Raw genomic sequence first — 18,983 nt, 5'->3', positions numbered from 1 at the left:
TATAACAATACAGTAACAAGCAAGTGATTCCAACAGAAATTAACAGGGTGGTTGGTTTCAGAGGGCGAAAGGTGGCCACAATCAGGACACAGTACATGGAGGGCTTTCCGTGGTGCCAGACCAAGTCCTGCTTCTCAACTTGGGTGAAAATTACAAGGATGTTCACATTATAATAGTCTATTACTACATATTTTTTGTGAGTGGTTTTTCTGTTTTATAATAAAAAATAATTTTAAAATTAGCATTGCTTTTATATCAAATATCTAGCTGGTGAGGACATCTTTGACTGCCTCTTCTTAAGTCTCTCTTAACTTGAGGTTTCTCTGTCCCTCTTTTTCTTTTCAATTACAATAGAAATTTCCATAATTTATTTATTGAAGAAACTAGATTACTTTACTACAACAATTCCTGAATTCTAGATTTTCCTGACTGCATCCCTGCAGTGATGCTAAACATTTCTTGCCTCCTGTATTTCCTGTGAACTGCTTTTAGAACTATAGGCTGTGATTAGATGCTGGCTCATTGGTTTAACAAGATTACATCTCCCAGGCTGCAACACATAAATAAAATATTGCTGTCTCTTTTCTATACAGATATTCTTTTTCTTATTTTTTTTAAATCTGTGGGTTGAAGACAACATCAATTTTGCTTATTATTTTTTTAAAAAATCATAAATCCTAGAAAATTTCAGGCAAAAAGGTGATAGCTCTGTAATTCAATTCCAGGACAACTGCAGTCTATCCATTCATCATGATATACACTCTAAAATGCTGTTCTTTAAGAGCACTGGACCCACCTGCTGGAAGGCTTGGATCGTAGCTGAGTAGGAACGAAGAGACAGGCAAAATTTCAACAAATTCTGCTGGAGGGGTGACAGAAACTGAAATGCAGCTTCCAGTATTGCATGATAGTAGGAATAATCGGTACCTGTCAAGGAAGAACATTAACCAAAGTAACTGCATATGACTAGAGGTATCTAAAGAAGATAAAGAAGATAGTTCATGAAGCACAAAGCTGTGTTTACAAAGGTATGTGATGGCAAGTTTTACCAGTGTATTGTCTTGAACTCTCATCAAATGCTTAAAATTCCCTGGAGTACACAATGCAGTTGGGCTCTTCCTCTCTTCTTCCCTTTCAAACTATTCCCTCCCCTGGACCACTATTTTCCCACTTACCTGGATGACTTACAGCTACATACTTCCTCAGAAATAATTCAGCTGTGAAATTACCTACTCCAGGAAGTCTCCACAATCCCTACCCCCTGCTTCAATGGACCAGTTAAACCTCTTCCTCAATCCCAGAACACTTCTCTGTTTACCTCTTTCACTTATCATATCATTTACTAAATTATTTATTCACTGTCTAGCTATACCCCACTTAGACTTCTGGTCCCCAGAGGAAGAGGCTATGACCTATTTATCCTTATATCCATGATGCCTAGCACATGGTAACTACTCCAAAAGCTAAACAAAACTGAGCAGTGTCATGAGGAAGTTACACAGTATTAAAGAATACTGATGAAATTATAAAGTTTGAAAAGAAGCATTTAAACAAAAAGCTGGACCAAATTATTTTAAAGAAAAAAAAAAATCCAAATACGAATGTGAAAAAATCCCCAGGATAAATGAAAAGCAAAGGTACAAAACAATGTACATAGTAACTTTTTTTTTTTAACCAGGAGAAAGAATGAGAAATAAGAATACATATGTAAATATTTGCTGTAAAAAACACTGAAGGCTAAACAAATTAATTTAAAATGTTATAAAAAGCAGGAAAGAAACAGAAGGAACAAGGTCAAGGAAGAAACAAGATTCTTCTGTGTATAATCTTTTATATAGCTTTGACTTCGGAACCACGTTATCCATGCAAAAAACTTAAATTTTCCATTTTAAAGGACAAGCACAGTGGCTCTTGCTTATAATCCCAAAACTTTAGGAGGCCGAGGCAGGAGGATTGCTTGAGCCTAGGAGCTCAAGAGATCAGCCTTGGTAACATAGTGCGTCTCTTTTTAAAAGCATAAAAATAGGCAGGGCACAGTGGCTCATGCCTGTAATCCCAGCACTTTGGAAGGGGGAGGTGGGTGGATCACCTGAGGTCAGGAGTTCGAGACCAGCCTGGCCAACATGGTGAAACCCCATCTCTACTAAAAATACAAAAATTAGCCATGCAAGGTGGCATGCACCTGTAATCCCAGCTGAGGCAGGAAAATCACTTGAATCCAGGATGCAGAGGTTGCAGTGAGCCAAGATCGCACCACTGCACTCCAGCCTGAGCAAGAGGAGACTCTGTCTCAAAAAATAAATAGGTAAATAATGAAAATAAAATGTTCCATGTAAAAAAGAAAATATAAATAACATTTTATGAGGCAGAATATAAAAGGTTTTATACTGCAATAGCATCCTCTACGTAAAAAATAGATAAGAAATATCTCAAAATGATGCCAGAATGTTAATGGTGTCAATCTTTGGGTGGCAGGAATATAAATAATATTTCAAACAAATAAAATGTTTAACATGCTTTTATGTTGTTCATAGAATTCATACTCCTATAGCTTTAATGAATATGTATTATCATTTTTACTGAAAAAATGTCATTTTAAATGTCAAAGTTCAAATTTGATTATAAACCCACTTTGATAAATTTGTTCTATAAAATCTTAAAAATAAAGTATTTTTTGATAACTTAATTCTAGTTGCCTCTAAATTAGTAAAACTTACAGATGCTTGTTTAAAATCTTTACATATCTATATCACCAAAAAAAAAAAAAAAAAAGATTCAGGCTGGGCATGGTGGCCCACACCTATAATCCCATCACTTTAGGAGGCCAAGGCGAGAGGCGGGGCAGGGATGTCTTGAGGCCAGGAGTTTGACACCAGCATGTGCAACACAGCTAGACCCATCTTTACAAAATTTAAAAATTAGCCAGGCCTGGTTGCACACACCTATAATACCAGCTACTGAGGAAGATGAAGCAGGAACACTGCTTGAGCTCAGGAGTTCAAGATTATAGTGAGCTATGATCACACCACTGCAATCCAGCCTCCAGAGCCAGACTCTGTTTCTAAAATCAAAACTAGGCCGGGCTTGGTGGCTCACACTTGTAATCCTAGCACTTTGGGAGGCCAAGGTGGGTGGATTGCCTGAGGTCAGGAGTTTGAGACCAGCATGGGCAGCATGGCAAAATCCCGTCCCTGCTAAAACTACAAAAATTAGCTGGGCGCGATGGTGGGCACCTGTAATCCCAGCTACTTGGGAGGCTGAGGCAGGAGAACAGCTTGAGCTCAAGAGGCAGAGATTGCAGTGAGTCAAGATCGCGCCACTGCACTCCAGCCTGGGCAACAGAGTAAGACTCTGTCTCAAAAAAATAAATAAAATAAAATAAAATAAAATAAAATCTAGCTGGGTGCAGTCACTCACGCCTGTAATTCCAGCACTTTGGAATGCCAAGGCAGGAGGATCGCTCGAGCCCCAGGAGTTTGAGACCAGCCTGGGCAACACAGCGAGACCCTGTCTCTACAAAAAAACATTTTTTTTAATTAGCCCAAATAAAAAATAATAATAAATAAAATAAATCTTTGGCTAGATCACAGAGTGAAAAAAGTGAAATAAAATAAAAATAAAACAAAAAGATTCAGACAACTTTTAAAATATGAATTATTTTAATAAAAATTAAAAAGTTAAAAAATCAATACAGGCCAGGTGCAATGGTTCATGCCTGTAATCCCAGAACTTCAGGAGGCCGAGGTGGGAGGATCACTTGAGCCCAGAAGTTTGAGACCAGCCTGGGCAACACAGTGAGACCGCATCTCCGTTTTATTAAAAAAAAAAAAAAAAATTAAATAATTTTAAAAGAAGAAAAAAAAAACAACCCATTAACATCAACAGCAGTCACACAATTTTGAAACATTTCCTCTTCTGTAAGAACCTATAACTGTCCAGGCACAGTGGCTCATGCCTGTAATCCCAGCACTTTGGGAGGCTGAGGCGGGTGGATCACTTGAGGTCAAAAGTTCGAGACCAGCCTGACCAACATGGGGAAACCCCATCTCTACTAAAAATACAAAAATTAGCCAGGCGTAGTGGCGAATGCCTGTAATCCCAGCTACTTGGAAGGCTGAGTCAGGAGAAATGATTGAACCTGAGAGACGGAGGTTGCAGTGAGCCCAGATCATACCACTGCAGTCCAGCCTGGAAACAAAGCAAGACTTCGTCTCAAAAAATAAAAATTAAAAAAAAAAAAATAACCTATATCTGTCAATGTAAATTAATATTCAAGATTTTAACTACTCACATATCAGCATCTCCAACTATTAATGTTTACACCCTATATAGCTTATATGAAGTTTAAAAAATGTGAAAGCACATCATAAAAACTGCAAATGAGGTTTTACAGGATAATCATTCATTTGATACCTTAACACTCAAGTTGTAGGTGGCTGGCAGGCATAATGGAAAACACTCTCGATGATACTAACTTAATGATAATGAACTTAACAGATAATAGCTCAGTTGTGTAACTAGTTCATAACAAAAACAGTGAATCAGATTAGATGGTTATTAATACTGAATGATTTAAAATGAAATGTACTTCCACAAAATATTCACATGGCACTTTAATAAAGGATCATGATAGAACAAAAAGAAGAGGGGAAAAAAAGGTACCACTTATAGCCAAAGGTATAAATTGCTTCAAAAATAATAATTTGTGTTGTGTTGGCTCTTCCTGACCACCATCATAACTCCAGTCATTAAAGACAACAACGTTTTCCATTAACTGCCATGCCACACATCCTATAAAGAGACAATTTTTTCCTAATATTTTCCCAGACAACAAAGTCAAAAAAGCATTTGCTTCAATTTTACCGTCATGATCTGATGATCCAATATTTTGACTGGCTTCTACAAAATTCCAAAATTTCTCTTGACTGTCTTCTGCTAAAAACTCACTGGGAGAAAAGATCAGAAATAAAACAACTTAATACAATTTTCTAATATAAACTATATTACTAAAGAGAGTAAAATAAGTTTTGAAGCTTCCAAATGTCCATGGTTTGACTTTTAATCTATAATATATAATACTCCTTTATGTATAATATATATATTTTTAATGATAAGCAAGTTCTATCAGCTTATTAGTTATTAATAGCTTATGAACTTTTTCACTTAATAGCTATTTCTTAAGAAACCTGGAATAATAAAAACATAAAAGGGAAGTCTCAATATAAAGAAAGCTTATGAAACCCCACTGACAAAAATACTATGAGTAGTGGAAGCAGAATTAGGAACTGATGATTGTAGTACTAGTTCTGGTCACTTATTTTCTGAAAGGCCTTACAAAGAACAAAAAATATGTTTTGCCTAAAGTTCTCCCACAGTAAAATATGAACCGTAGAAAAATTTCCAAGAATAAAGGCAGCATGTTGTAATCTTTTAACACTCCTAAATCCAAATTTTCAAGATCAGCAAACTTAGTTTAAAATTAGCACTGATCTAACAAAATCAGATCCAAGAACTTAACGCCGTCTTAATTTTTTTTCGACTTTACACTACTAAAATAATGGCCAATCTAAATTTCCCTTCATTCAAGAGTCTAAAACCCCATAAGGAAATGCATGTAGTAATTGAATGATTCATGTCAATTGCTTATCTTCTCCTCTGAGCCATAATACTAATGCAGTGGTGATCTTTCACTATCTTAAAGCAAACTACAGATCTGGATCTCAGCTTACCTAGCCAAAGGAAGACTTTCCCATTACTTGTCAACACTGGGGTGTACAATCTCACTCTACTCCACAGCTAGACACAGAAATATGGGAAAAATAAGAAACATTTCCTGGTAATGCACAGCTTCTCTAAAAATAGGTTGCTGAAAATACCCATTATCATAATACATTAAATTTCTCAATGCCTCCTTGAAAGTAGTATTTTTCTAGGCTTTCTAGTAACTGACATAGACACCACATCAAGCTTAGCATAGCTTACAGCCTAAGAAAACAAGTACTAAGACAGATACACCAGGATGTGCAAATAAACACTAAATTAATTAATTAAAGGCACATCCACAAGATAAGCAGAGAGGGGCAAGGTGACACACTCACCAGTGTGGTGAGAACTAAGATTCAATCAGGCTAAGACTCCCAGTAAAGGCCACACACAAATAAATACATGCTTTTCACACAATTACAGGGAAACTTCTTGAAACATACATTCTTTTCACCCCACTGCATACATAAGGTCTTACAAGGTCTAAACTTGGAACAGTCCTAATATTACTTACTAGATCCACTGAAACAACCCAGAGGAGAGAATAACAATACAAGATATTATTAAAGAAATGCTGCCTTTTTTTACAGCATATTTTTCTTGCTTTTTGTTTTTTTAGCTTCTTATATAATACTTATTCCACTGAGTATAAATTATGATTTTACAGGCCAGGTGCCGTGGCTCATGCCTGTAATCCCAGCACTTTGGGAGGCTGAGGTGGGTGGACCACCTGAGGTCAGGAGTTCGAGACTAGCCTGGCCAACATGGTGAAACGCCATCTCTACTAAAAATACAAAAAATTAGTCGAGGGTGGTGGCGGGTGCCTGTAGTCTCAGCTACTCAGGAGGCTGAGGCAGGAGAATCGCTTGAACCCAGGAGGTGGAGGTTGCAATGAGCCAAGATCACGCCATTGCACTCCAGCCTGGGCAACAAGAGTGAAACTCCATCTCAAAAAAAAAAAAAAAAAATTATGATTTTACAAATTATATGATGTCTGGGATTTGCTTTAAAATATTCTAGTGCGGGAGGAGAGAAGGGGGTGGTGATGGTGGTTACTGTACTTAAATTGATAATTGTTAAAACAGGGTGATGGGTACAGAGAGAGTACATTATACCATCCTCTCCATATATAAATGTTTTGAAATGCCATAATCTAGTACAAGTTTTTAATCTACAAGACAAAAAAACTACAAACAACCAGAATGAATGCCCACAAGATAGTACAAATCGGGTGGCAACTTGTTTTCTTAGATTTCCAAAGCTATTGCGGGAGATCAGCATTGGTCTTCCTTCTATGTAGAACTAGCAGGAGGGAAGAAACTAATATTTAAGGAGGGTCTACGATGTGACGGTCACTAAGCTTGGCATATTTACTCATGTCCTCAAATCCACACAGCCACCCTCAGAAATAACCGTTTTTCAAATAAAGAAGCTGCCATTCAGAGATGCTACTAACTTTCTTAGGGACATAGAGTTAGTCAGTGGAAAAGCTGGAATATAAAATCATGTCTATTTAATTTATACCTCTATCATGCTACATTCTTCGGTCATTACAAAATTTAGCACTCAGTAAATGATTATTGGTTTTGATTTTAATAATACCTCATGTAATATTTCTGTAGCTACAGCTGCAGAAAACATATTTAGTGTTTTACTTCAATTAAAGATAAATAGCACTTCATAGACAACCACAAAGCTACAACGCCTTCACAACGTCAGGTTCAATCTAAAAATACACAACAGGAATATTGTTATTCCCTAAGGGATAGATGCAAGGAAGGCAAAGATCTGTGGTGGCCGCATGCCGTAAAGTGTAGTAAAAGATTTTGGCCCTTCATCCTTAACCACATGGACGTAGTGCCTTGATCCATCATCAGGGTCTCCCACAGACAAAAGAAGGAAGAATGGTGGGCTCTGCTAGCTCTGGAGGTGAATACTAAGGGGATTCAAATAAGCATAGTTCATTTCTATGAGTTGCCTACATGTCGTATTACCTTGGCAAACTGTATACAAATAGCCACAGGAGAAGGGGCCTAAAAATAGTAAACCAAAATGGCAAATGTAGCTCTTACTTCACATGCCAAGGAAAAAAATTAGTAAAAATAAAAATAAAACAAAATGGCAAATGACCAGGGGTATCATGAAAGGGGGAGATGTTTGTGATAAGGAAGTTGGTGAAGAAAACAGTATACCCTGTCCACTTCACAGTGATCAAAGAAACTGAAAATACTGAGCAATTAGGGCTGGCAATTTTAGCATTCTTTCTCAAAAGTCCATAGTTTTATGCTGTAAGAATCTTCTAGTACAATGATCAAGAATGTACAAATATCAAGAAATTAGTGTAAATAAAAGTGAAAGTAACGAAATGTAATTCAGGGTAAGAATGTTAAACAGAGGCCAGGTGCGGTGGCTCACACCTGTAATCCCAGCACTTTGGGAGGCCAAGACGGGTGGATCACCTGAGGTGGGGAGTTCCAGACCAGCCTGACCAACACAGAGAAACCCCATCTCTACTAAAAAAAAAAAAAATGCAAAATTGGCCGGGCATGGTGGTCCAGCTACTCAGGAGGCAGAGGCAGGAGAATCGCTTGAACCTGGGAGGCGGAGGTTGCGGTGAGCCAAGATCACGCCATTGCACTCCAGCCTAGGCAACAAGAGCGAAACTCCATCTCAAAAAAAGAATGTTAAACAGAATATCACAAAAACACCTGTTACAGTTAATTGTACAAAATGATTCAGAAAGTGATAGTAAATCTTGGCCAGGCCGGGTGGCTCACGCCTGTAATCCCAGCACTTTGGGAGGCCAAGGAGGGCAGATCACCTGAGGTCAGGAGTTCAGACCAGCCTGGCAGCCAACATGGTAAAACTCCATCTCTATTAAAAATATAAAAATTAGCCAGGCGTGCTGGCACATGCCTGTAATCCCAGCTACTTGGGAGGCTAAGGCAGGAGAACGAGAATGGGCTTGAACCTGGGAGGCAGAGGTCGCAGTGAGCCAAGATGGCGCCACTGAACTCCAGCCTGGGCAACAAAATGAGACTCTGTCTCAAAAAAAAAGTGGGGTGGGAGGGGGTTGTAAATCTCAATGACAGATTTATACCAAACAAATCATCGAAAATAAGATTAGCAAAAAGGAAAAGAAAAACTTAATTTTTAGAGTCCAGCTCAGGCAGTCCAGCTCAGGCAGTCTCAGAATATCTTCAGTCACTGCTTTTTTGTTTGTTTGTTATTTGCTTTGTTGGGCTTTTTTTCCCCATAATAAGAACTCTAAAAAAAGAGCCACTTCACTTTTACAACTATGCTGTATCAATAAAGCTCTGACATTTGAGAAGCTTGACCCATTTATCAAGTTAGTTATCACTATGAAATATATACAATGGTTTTGTCTTTGTTTTGCCACTTCTATGCTGAGAAAGAACGGCAGAGAGAGGCAACGGAAGGAAGTCTGTTTAGCAGAAAGTCTGCTAGGCTCCTGAGCTAGTCAAGACCTGCTGCCACATGCCCCTTCCCAATGGTCCTTTTAGCAACATCAAATGAGGCTTTTTCCTTAAGAGGTGCAACCATTCGTTCACACAATCAACATGGCAAAATTCTTCATCCACATTTTTCTAGGAATTAAGGGGAAAATGTTAGAATACAAAATTCTAGAGGCCAGGCATGGTGGCTCACACCTGTAATTCCACCACTTCGGGAGGCCAAGGCAGATAGATCACTCAAGCTCAGGAGTTCGAGACAAGCCTGGCCAACATGGTTAAAGCCCATCTCTATAAAAAATACAAAAATAAGCCAGGGGTGGTGGCTCACGCCTGTAGTCCCAGCTACTAGGGTGGCCTAGGTGGGAGGATGGCTTGAGCCCAGGAGGCAGAGGTTACAGGGAGCCGAGATCACATCACTACACTCTAGCCCAAACAAGAGAGACAGGCCTTGTCTCAAAAACTCTCAAAAACAAAAAAAATTCTAAATTGAAGATGAAGAAGACAGACCACAAGGCTAATCGAAGTGATGTGACAGTCCAAATTTCTAGCACGTTCAAACACTGAGACTTACCAAGTGCTTGCTGCTCAATCTACCCACAGTTACCCTTTGGAAAGTCTCTGCTAGTTCTACCCCTACATTACTTGAGACACAATCAAATAACTTTCCATCCATAAGCATTTAAGCCCTACCTATACAGACAAGTATCTCATTATATTCATTTACAAACACTAGCTAAAAAGCACACTTAGAATACAAAATTTCTCATGAAATTATTTACTATATTGTGTTTCACTAATTTTAAGACAACTATTGTTTTATGAAAAATTCTACCCATTTTAATTGTAAGATAACTTCTTTCCCCTTTTTTTTTTTTTTTTTTTTGAGACGGAGTCTTGCTCTGTTGCCCAAGCTGGAGTGCAATGGTGTGATCTCGGCTCACTGCAACCTCCGCCTCCTGGGCTCAAGTGATCCTCCCACTCAGCCTCCCAAGTAGCCGGGACTATAGGCACGAACCACCACACTCAACTATTTTTTTCTGGAGAGACAGGGTTTCCCCATGTTGCCCAGGCTGGTCTCAAATTCCTGGACTCAAGCAATCCACCCACTTCAGCCTCCCAAAGTGCTGGGATTTACAGGCATGGGCCACCGTACCTAGCCACTGTTTTATCATTTAAAAAGAAAGATTGAGCTGCATGGGCATAATCTCCTCATCTGATGCTCAGGCACACGTCAGCACGCTCAGCTAATTGTTGCCAGGCTGGTCTCGAACTCCTGACCTCAGGTGATCCACCCACCTCGTCCACCCAAAGTGTTGGGATTATAGGCGTGAGCCACGGCGCCCAGTCTTCTTCCAGGTTCTTAAGGGAAATATGTCCTCTTTCCCCCAAGTTGCTAAGCCCTCTTCTCTTCCTTTTATCAATCACCTCTTAAAACTTCCTTCAAATAAGGAGAAAATTTGAATACAACTGGCCAGGCACAGTGGCTCACATCTGTAATCTCAACACTTTGGGAGGCCAAGGTGGGCAGATCACATGAGGCTAAGGAGTTCGAGACCAGCCTGGTCAACGTGGCGAAACCCCATTTCTACTAAAAATACAAAGATTAGCAGGGTGTGGTGGGGCACTTCTATAATCCCAGCTACTCAGGAGGCAGAGGCATGAGAATCCCTTGAACCCAGGAGGCAGAGGTCGCAGTGAGCCAAGATCTCACCACTGCACTCCAGCATGAGCAACAGAGCGAGACCCTGTCTCCAAAAATAAATAAATAAATAAACACAACCCTCTCTTCCCTTGTTATGCTTTTTGGAAAGTAACATACTAACTTATCCAACACAGTTATTTGTCTAAACTTCCTACATATCTCTATAAACCCACATAGCCCTTGTCCTACTGAATGATGCTATGTCCTAACAGCCTTTGTACAATACATCCCACAGTGTACACTGAAAGAGGCTCTTCATAAATGCATTTGATGATAATCTCACTCCTTAAGAAGCTCCTGAATGTTCACCGTCAGAGCCTATATTTATACTCAAATACATGAAGGGAAAAAAAATGTTCTCTTACCTGGCTTCTAACAACAATGGAGTGGAAAACCATTTTGCTGTAAGAGAGGTTGTAATGGCTTTTGAGTCGGCCTTTACTGAGGAGAACAGCCACAGAACAGTGAGTACAACCAGAACTCCCATTTTATAGCAAACACCTAAAAGGAAAAAAAGAAAAGAAGTTCTGCTACAAGGAAATTTTTTTTTTCGAGACGGAGTCTCGCCCTGTTGCCCAGGCTAGAGTGCAGTGGTGGGATCTCGACTCATGCGACCTCTGCCTCCCAGGTTCAAGCAATTCTCCTGCCTCAGCCTCCCGAGTAGCTGGGATTACAGGCACACACCACCACACCCTGCTAATTTTGTGTATCTTTAGTAGAGACAGGGTTTCACTATGTTGGCCAGGCTGGTCTCAAACTCCTGACCTCGTGATCTGTCCGCCTCAGCCTCCCAAAGTGCTGGGATCACAGGCGTGAGCCACCACGCCTGGCCTGCTACAAGGTAATTTTAACCTCATACTTGGAGACACAAAATAACAATCCTAATACTTGGAGACACAAAATAACATAAGTTAGCGAAACAGAAAAGGTTCTGACATATAATAGCACTTAATATCTAGCTAGTCCAACAGATATTTGCTGAATGACTGACATGTAACTGAAGGCATTTAGGTTATTACATTCTTTCCTACAAAGGCTCTGCTTCATTTCCCAAGCAATCTACACTATACAGGGGTATAAAAACCAGTTGGTGGCATACCAGGTTGCACACAACCATATTTTATAAAGCATGAAAGCAAATAAAGCTGAGATACATGAAAATATAAATGATGGCTATTAAGGGTTGAACTGCGTCCCCCAAAAAAGATATGGAAATCCTATCCCCCGTACCTCGTCATGTCAACTTATTTGTAAATACAGTCTTTACGGAGGTCATCAGTTAAAACAAGGTTATTAGGTGGGCACTAATCCAATGACTGATGTTATAAAGAGGAGAAATCTGGACAGAGATAGACAGCACGGAGGGAAAACTACACAGAGACACAGGAGACCACCAGGTGAAGACAGAGGCACACACTAAAATTATACTGTAAGCTAAGGAATGCCTGAAACTACCAGAAGCTGAAGAGTCAAAGAAAGATTCTCCTCCAAAGATTTCAGCGGGAACGTGGTCCTGTGAAACCTTGAGTAAGGATTTCTAGCACTGTGAGACAGTAAATGTCTATTGTTCTAAGCCACCCAGTTTGTGACACTTTGTTGTGGTAGCCCTAGGAAACTAACGTAATGGGTCTCAAATGTAAACTCAGACAGGTTCTGAAATAAAGAAATGTAAAATTTCAGTGGCTTCCCAAGCCAACTGTCCCCATCTACAAAATGAGAGATCTAGGGTCACTGGCAAAGTGGATGGCCACAGAATGCAGGCCTCTTGACACGCTCCGCAGCCGCTCCAAGCCTGTCAAGATCCTCACAGACAGCATCCAGACACTTTCAGAAAAAGGTCTCCAGCTGCAGATTTCTCTGATTTGCATCCCCAAAGTCCACCTAACAGAACCCTAATTGGACCTCCCCTGAGCTCGACCCATTTGAATGAGAACTAAAAGGGGGTGTAAATATGTGGGAAGCACTAAACTATCCTTGGGCTTCAGAATGTCAGCTCTGGTAAGGCTCACTTCGGTCTCATCCCAGTTCCTCAATATTGGTTACAAAATCTATCATTGAGGGAGGCTGTCCACATTGGGGACCAGTCAATAGCTGCTTTTTATAAAAAGCATCATTTGTGTTAACATCCTGCTTCAAAGAACATACAGCATCTCTGAAGAACGACGGTCAAAAGCAAAATAAATTATAACAAATAGAAAAGTGGCTTTCAGAAGCATTTTAAGTTCAGGTACTGCCAGCTTCTTTGGAAACCAAAAAAAATTAATTGATCGGCCAGACATGGTGGCATGCACCTATGGTCCCAGCTACTTGGGAGGCTGAGGTGGGAAGATAGCTTGGGCCCAGGAGGTCCAAGCTGCATCTGGGCAACAGAACGGGACAGGAGGAGAGCAGGGGAGTAGGAGGAGGAGGAGGAAGAGGAGGAAGAGGAGGAGGAGGAAGAGGAAAGAAGAAAGAAGGAGGAGGAGAAGAAGGAGGGGAGGGGGAAGAAGGGAAAAGGGAAGAGGAAGAAGAAGAAGAGGAAGGAGAAGAAGAGGAAAGAGAAGAAGAAGAAGAACATCCCACTTATAAATAAAAACACTCAAAAGTGTTTTTCAAAATCAACGTTTGTAAAAACTGCTGTAGAGGCTGCAGAAACGAAAGAATACACACACAAAAATGAAACCTACCGAAATTAGAGATAACCAAACTAGATTTTATACAATGAAACCTGCTAGCAGTGATTCCTGGCTGGGTGAGTGAAGAGGATATAGGCCTTCTCTGGAATCTAGTAAAGTTACTGACATTTCTCACAGAGGAGCAAGCAAGGACCCAAACTTTTATGTACAACTTAAGAATTCTCTTGGGACTGGCCAAGCGCAGTGGCTCACACCTGTAATCCCAGCACTTTGGGAGGCTGAGGTGGGTGGATCTCCTGAGGTCAGGAGTTCAAAACCAGTCTGTCCAATGTGATGAAACCCCGTCTCTACTAAAAACACAAAAATTAGCCGGGCGTGGTGACAGGTGCCTATAATCCCAGCTACTCAGGAGGCTGAGGCAGGAGAATCGCTTGAACCCGGGAGGTGGAGGTTTCAGTGAGTTGAGATCGTGCCACTGCACTCCAGCCTGGGCGACAGAGAGAGACTCTATCTCAAAAAAAAAAAAAGCATTCTCTTAGGACTAACCATAGACACCCTTTCCCACAGGCCCACAGACTGCAGCCTCAGAAACCTGCTCTACAGGACACAATAGACACAGTTTGTAAAAAGGAAACCTTTTAGCATCAGGGCAGCTGTGATCAATTCCTGAGTTTGCTACGTACTAGCAGTTCAACCATATATATGTTACCTAACTTCCCAGGCCCTTAGTCTCGAAGACTATTCAAGTAGGAATAACAGTATCTGCCTCACAGGGTCAATGTGAAAATGAAGAGGCAATAAAAAAATCACTTTGTAAAGTGCCAAGTACTATACCAGAATTGATTGTTGTAGTAAAATATTTTATAGTAAGAAAAAACTATCTTCTAAATTACAGAATAGTACATCATCGTTATTAAATAGCCTCAAAAATACGCATTGGAAATATATCCTCTGTGGCTGAGAGAAAAAATTCTCCCCAAAAGTTACTGAGTTTTTCTTTTTTTTTTTAAATCTGGCCTTACTGAGTCAATGAGTTTATAAACTGGAGACAGAGCATCATATGAACTGTCTAGCAGTATTACGCTATTAGCTATGTTTACAATTTGTCCTGAAGGGGTCTAGATGTGTACACCCTAGAAAGTGGTGATTCCTGATGACAAATTGGACGCCACTGCACAGTAACCCCAGGTGGATGGCATGTAGAGTGGGGAGGAAACTGGGGGTATGACAAAGGCCCCTGAGGAAACCTCAGCATTTAACAAGCAATGACTCTGGGCTAAGCATTGTATTAGATGCTTTACATACACAGTGTTATCTAATCCTTACATACAACAACCCAGGGCACTAAAGTTCTCTGAGGGCAGCAACCATGTCTGCTTTGTTTCAAAGTGCACAGCATGATGCCTGGCACTCAGAGGATGGTCCATGAATATGCTGCACGCATGGATGAAACATTATCATCTCCACTTTAAAAATAAGAAAAGTGAAAGCTCGAAGATGCTGAGTACCTTGCCTAACTAATAAGCAGCAGTGCTTAGAACCCACATCTTCCTGCTTTTAAAGTTCTACAATACCATGCTCTCTTCTCTGGTTCTCTGGCTTTACAAAAGGGTAAAAAGCCATACTCTGTGCAGACTCAGACTGAGCAAAGTGCTTTATTGTGAGAACCAAGGCAAATCCAAGAATTTTCTGTGGCCAAAGTTCTTGGGAGACAGGTGGCTAAGAAAGGAATAGTTTTAACCTGCAACCAAGGGAGCAGGCCTGAAGCTGGGACTGAAGCAATCCAACCAACCAGTCTGACAGATCCACACTTAGGTTGGCTTTGGGGACTGATGGAAGCTCAAGAGCAGGGGGTTTTGTCTGTCATGGTCTCCACGCCTAGCATTATGCCTGAAACATAGAAGGCTCTCAAAATGAAATAAACACAGGCCTCATTCATTAAGGCATGAATGGAAACAACAGGAAAGGAGTGTGGCACCAAGAGTACAGATGCTATAAAATGCCCAGGACTGCAAGATAGGTAAAATGAAAATCCTACGAACCTGTGGCCTGCCTCGAGATCCCCCTGCATAGTTTTCAAAAAGGAGAGGGCGTACATGTTCTTAGGGAGAGGTACAGCACCATTTGAGATGAAAAAAGGAGGAAAGCTATACATTAAAAGAGCTTTGCCACCCTGACCCCACATTCTTAATTCTACAGGTAAAACCAGAGGAAAAGACTGTCCAGAGAAGCAGAGGTAAGAACCTCACTGAAGTGGTCTCTGGTTTGAGTATGTCTTCATTTTATAGGATCCCTTATCATTCTGACCCTAGGGGTTCTTAAATGTTACTTACAAAGACAAACAGTCCGCGATAATGGCCATCAGAATGTGCCATGTGGCTTTGCATGATCATAGGCATTATACTTGAGGCATGATGAATAAACAGAAAACACTCTTTAACAAGTTCTAGGCCCAACTATCAACAACCATCCGTAGGAGGCTGAGGTAGGAGGATCGCCGGAGCCCAGGAGGTGGAGGTTGCAGTTAGCAAGATCGTGTCACTATAGTCCAGCCTGGGCAACAGAGCAAGACTCTGTCTCACAAACAAAAAATAAAAAAAAAATTAAAACACTATCTCTTGCACCATTGCACTCCAGCCTGGGTAACAAGAGCAAAACTCTATCTCAAAAAAAAAAAAAAAAAAGAAAGAAAGAAAATTATCACATCATCTTGTATTGTTACAGGGAAACTTAAATAAAAAAAAGAAAATGCTCACAGACAGCTGCAGGAAAGTTCTAAGCGAATTTTATTCTTACTTTAATATATTCCCCTGAAGTTCAAAGTGCATTATAAATGTGCTATGCTACTATACAAAGTATTATGCTCGCTTCCTTTAATAAGTTTCACGTGGCCAGGAGTTCAAGATCAGACTGGTACGTAACAAGACCTCATCTCTATAAAATAAATAAATAAATAAATAAATAAATAAGAATTTTTTAAAAATAAGCTTCAGCTAAGTTTATCAAAAGCAAGTCAAGTGTTGCTAAATTCGACTGGCTTAAAAAAAAAAGCAAAGTGAAAAGGCTACAATCATTCCAAGTTTTGTGGTGCTGTTAAATTGCTATTTAAAATGTCTTCAAACGCTTGCAAGTGTAAGATTCTTGAAGGAAAGAGGGCACTTTACGCTAAAATTGGCTGGCAAGTGCATCAGTGAATGTTTCCAAAACAGTTAGTGTAGCACAATAAGGCAAAAGACCCCAGGGCTTCAAACGAACAAAATATGCTCCTTCTCAAATCTGGCAAGAAATGCAAAACAACTGCAGATTCTGGCCAAGGAACAAAAGCAGTTCACATCTATAAGTTATTGGCGACGGAGGCAGATCTCATTCTGGCAGGTCCCACACTAAAAGTGAAACCAGATCATCCAATTTCCAGCCAACAGATCACAGTGTTAAAACAGCAACCAATACGCATCAACCCGAATTCATTTTAGGAATAATAGAAATCTATTTTAAAAAGCACGTCGTTCTGCAATCAGGGTCCTGCAAAGTGCTGGTTCTCAACTCACTGAGGATCAAGCTTGGTCTAAATCCATGGTAGGATACTTCCCCCACTTCCTTCTGCACTTGGGCACAAGGATCCAAAGCTCTTCAAAGAAGGTTCAAGACCGCTGAACAGAGCCCGCTGCCACCCCCGCGGAAGCGATACCTTGCCAAGAAGACCACTGAGGGCAACTCGGGGCGCTCGCGAATAGGGGAAGGGATGGGACACCGGAGGGAAACTGAGTCACGTAGGGGCGGAAGCTCAATGTGACGGGGGGCACAGGGTCGCCTTGCACCCCAAACCCTCTCTCCGTCCATGAGGCCTCCTCACGCCACCCCTGGGTACCTGTCACCGGCAGCGCACCCGCGGCACACGCACCGCTCGCGTCTCCCTTGCAGCCCATGCCCGGGCCGTGGTTAGTCCGCCACAGTGCCAGAGACAACGCCAGGGCAGGGCGGGGCGAGGCGGCAACGACGGTGCAGGCTGCGCCAGTGAGAAGCCGACACGCGCCTTTCCCGCGGCTCGGCTCAACACCCAGCCTAGCAAAGCAATTGCCCAGCTGCCGGCCGCCCTTTTGCTTCCGCTTCCTACAAGCGAGCGCTGGAGGACTTCCGGCTACTGAGTCGCGACCTAGCAGCCCAGAGCGTCGCGCGGTCGCTCTCTTATCTCCGCGGGTTGGGGAGTGGGGAGTCCTGTCTCTCTCTTCACTTCCGCCCTTCAGGGTGGCGGGTAGGCTGCCGGTCTTCAAGGTCTTGGGGAGGTTCATTGGGCCAACAGCTGAGACCCGAAAGCTTTAACAAGTCAGTCGGTGAAATCCAATTTGGACTCTGGGACTCACTCCCTTAAACCTTTGTTAAAAGCTTACTCCCTTTAGCCTTTCGGTGGCACAGTAAACCCTAAAATTTTGATAGCTACCTTCCAGGAGGCATGATGAAAGGAAGACTTTAAATTTTATGAGCCGCTTTAGCTTATCTTATTCGGGCAGCGGCAGCTTAGTCTACAGGGACTACTTTGTCCTTTTATTATTTTTGTTTAATATAAACCAGTTTAAAATTGTTTTGGAATAGGTAGCATTTAACCCACCCAGAAATGAATACCTCTTTGGAGGGTATATTTTTAACTATATTAAGTCAAAGTGAATGAAAAGCCACAAATTTTTTTTGGAGTTGGAGTCTCGCTCTGTCTCCCAGGATGGAATGCAGTGGCGGGATCTCGGCTCACTGCAACCTCCGCGCCCCCGCCTGCCGCCTCCGCCGCCCCCCACCCAACCCGCATTCAAGCGATTCTCCCACCTCAGCCTCCCCAGTAGCTGGGATTACAGGCGCGTGCCACCGTGGCCGGCTAATTTTCGTATTTTTAGTAGAGACAGGGTTTCACCTTGTTGGCCAGGCTGGTCTCGAATTCGTGACCTCAGATGATCCACCCGCCTGGGCCTCCCAAGTGCTGGGATTATAGGCATGACCCACTGCGCTCGGCCCAAAATAATTTTAATAAATAAACATGAGCCAAGATGATGATGAAGGGGAGGAAGGAGAGGAGGATGAAGGAGATGACTAATGGAACACTGATGGAGGCCGGGCGCGGTGGCTCACGCCTGTAATCCCAGCACTTTGGGACCCCGAGGCGGGCACATCATGAGGTCAGGAGATCGAGACCATCCTGGCTGACACGGTGAAACCCCGTCTCTACTAAAAATACAAAAAAAAATTAGCCAGGCATGGTGGCGGGCGCCTGTAGTCCCAGCTACTCGGGAGGCCGAGGCAGGAGAATGGCGTGAACCCGGGAGGCGGAGGTTGGTTGCAGTGAGCCGAGATCGCACCACTGCACCCCAGCCTGGGCGAGAGAGGGAGACTCCGTCTCAAAAAAAAAAAAAAAAAACAGCAACAACAACAACAAAAAAAAAC

General features: G+C 41.6%; 1 protein-coding gene across 1 annotated transcript in view; it reads right to left on the bottom strand.

Annotated features, from left to right (window-relative positions):
* The window catches only part of UGGT1 (UDP-glucose glycoprotein glucosyltransferase 1), a 107,658-nt gene extending 90,004 nt beyond the window's left edge, over positions 1-17,654 (bottom strand). Inside the window, exons 1-4 of the mRNA XM_003278148.4 lie at positions 17,425-17,654; positions 11,307-11,442; positions 4,864-4,946; positions 797-927 (exon numbers count right to left, since the gene is read on the bottom strand). Coding sequence (XP_003278196.1) covers positions 797-927; positions 4,864-4,946; positions 11,307-11,442; positions 17,425-17,482 — 408 coding nt within the window. The 5' untranslated portion in view covers positions 17,483-17,654. The remainder of the gene's footprint in view (positions 1-796; positions 928-4,863; positions 4,947-11,306; positions 11,443-17,424) is intronic.
* Between the last annotated feature and the right edge of the window lie 1,329 nt (positions 17,655-18,983).

Source organism: Nomascus leucogenys, chromosome 20 (genome assembly GCF_006542625.1).
Source record: "Nomascus leucogenys isolate Asia chromosome 20, Asia_NLE_v1, whole genome shotgun sequence".
NCBI classification, from domain to species: domain Eukaryota; kingdom Metazoa; phylum Chordata; class Mammalia; order Primates; family Hylobatidae; genus Nomascus; species Nomascus leucogenys.
This window is presented reverse-complemented; position numbering and strand designations above follow the sequence as displayed.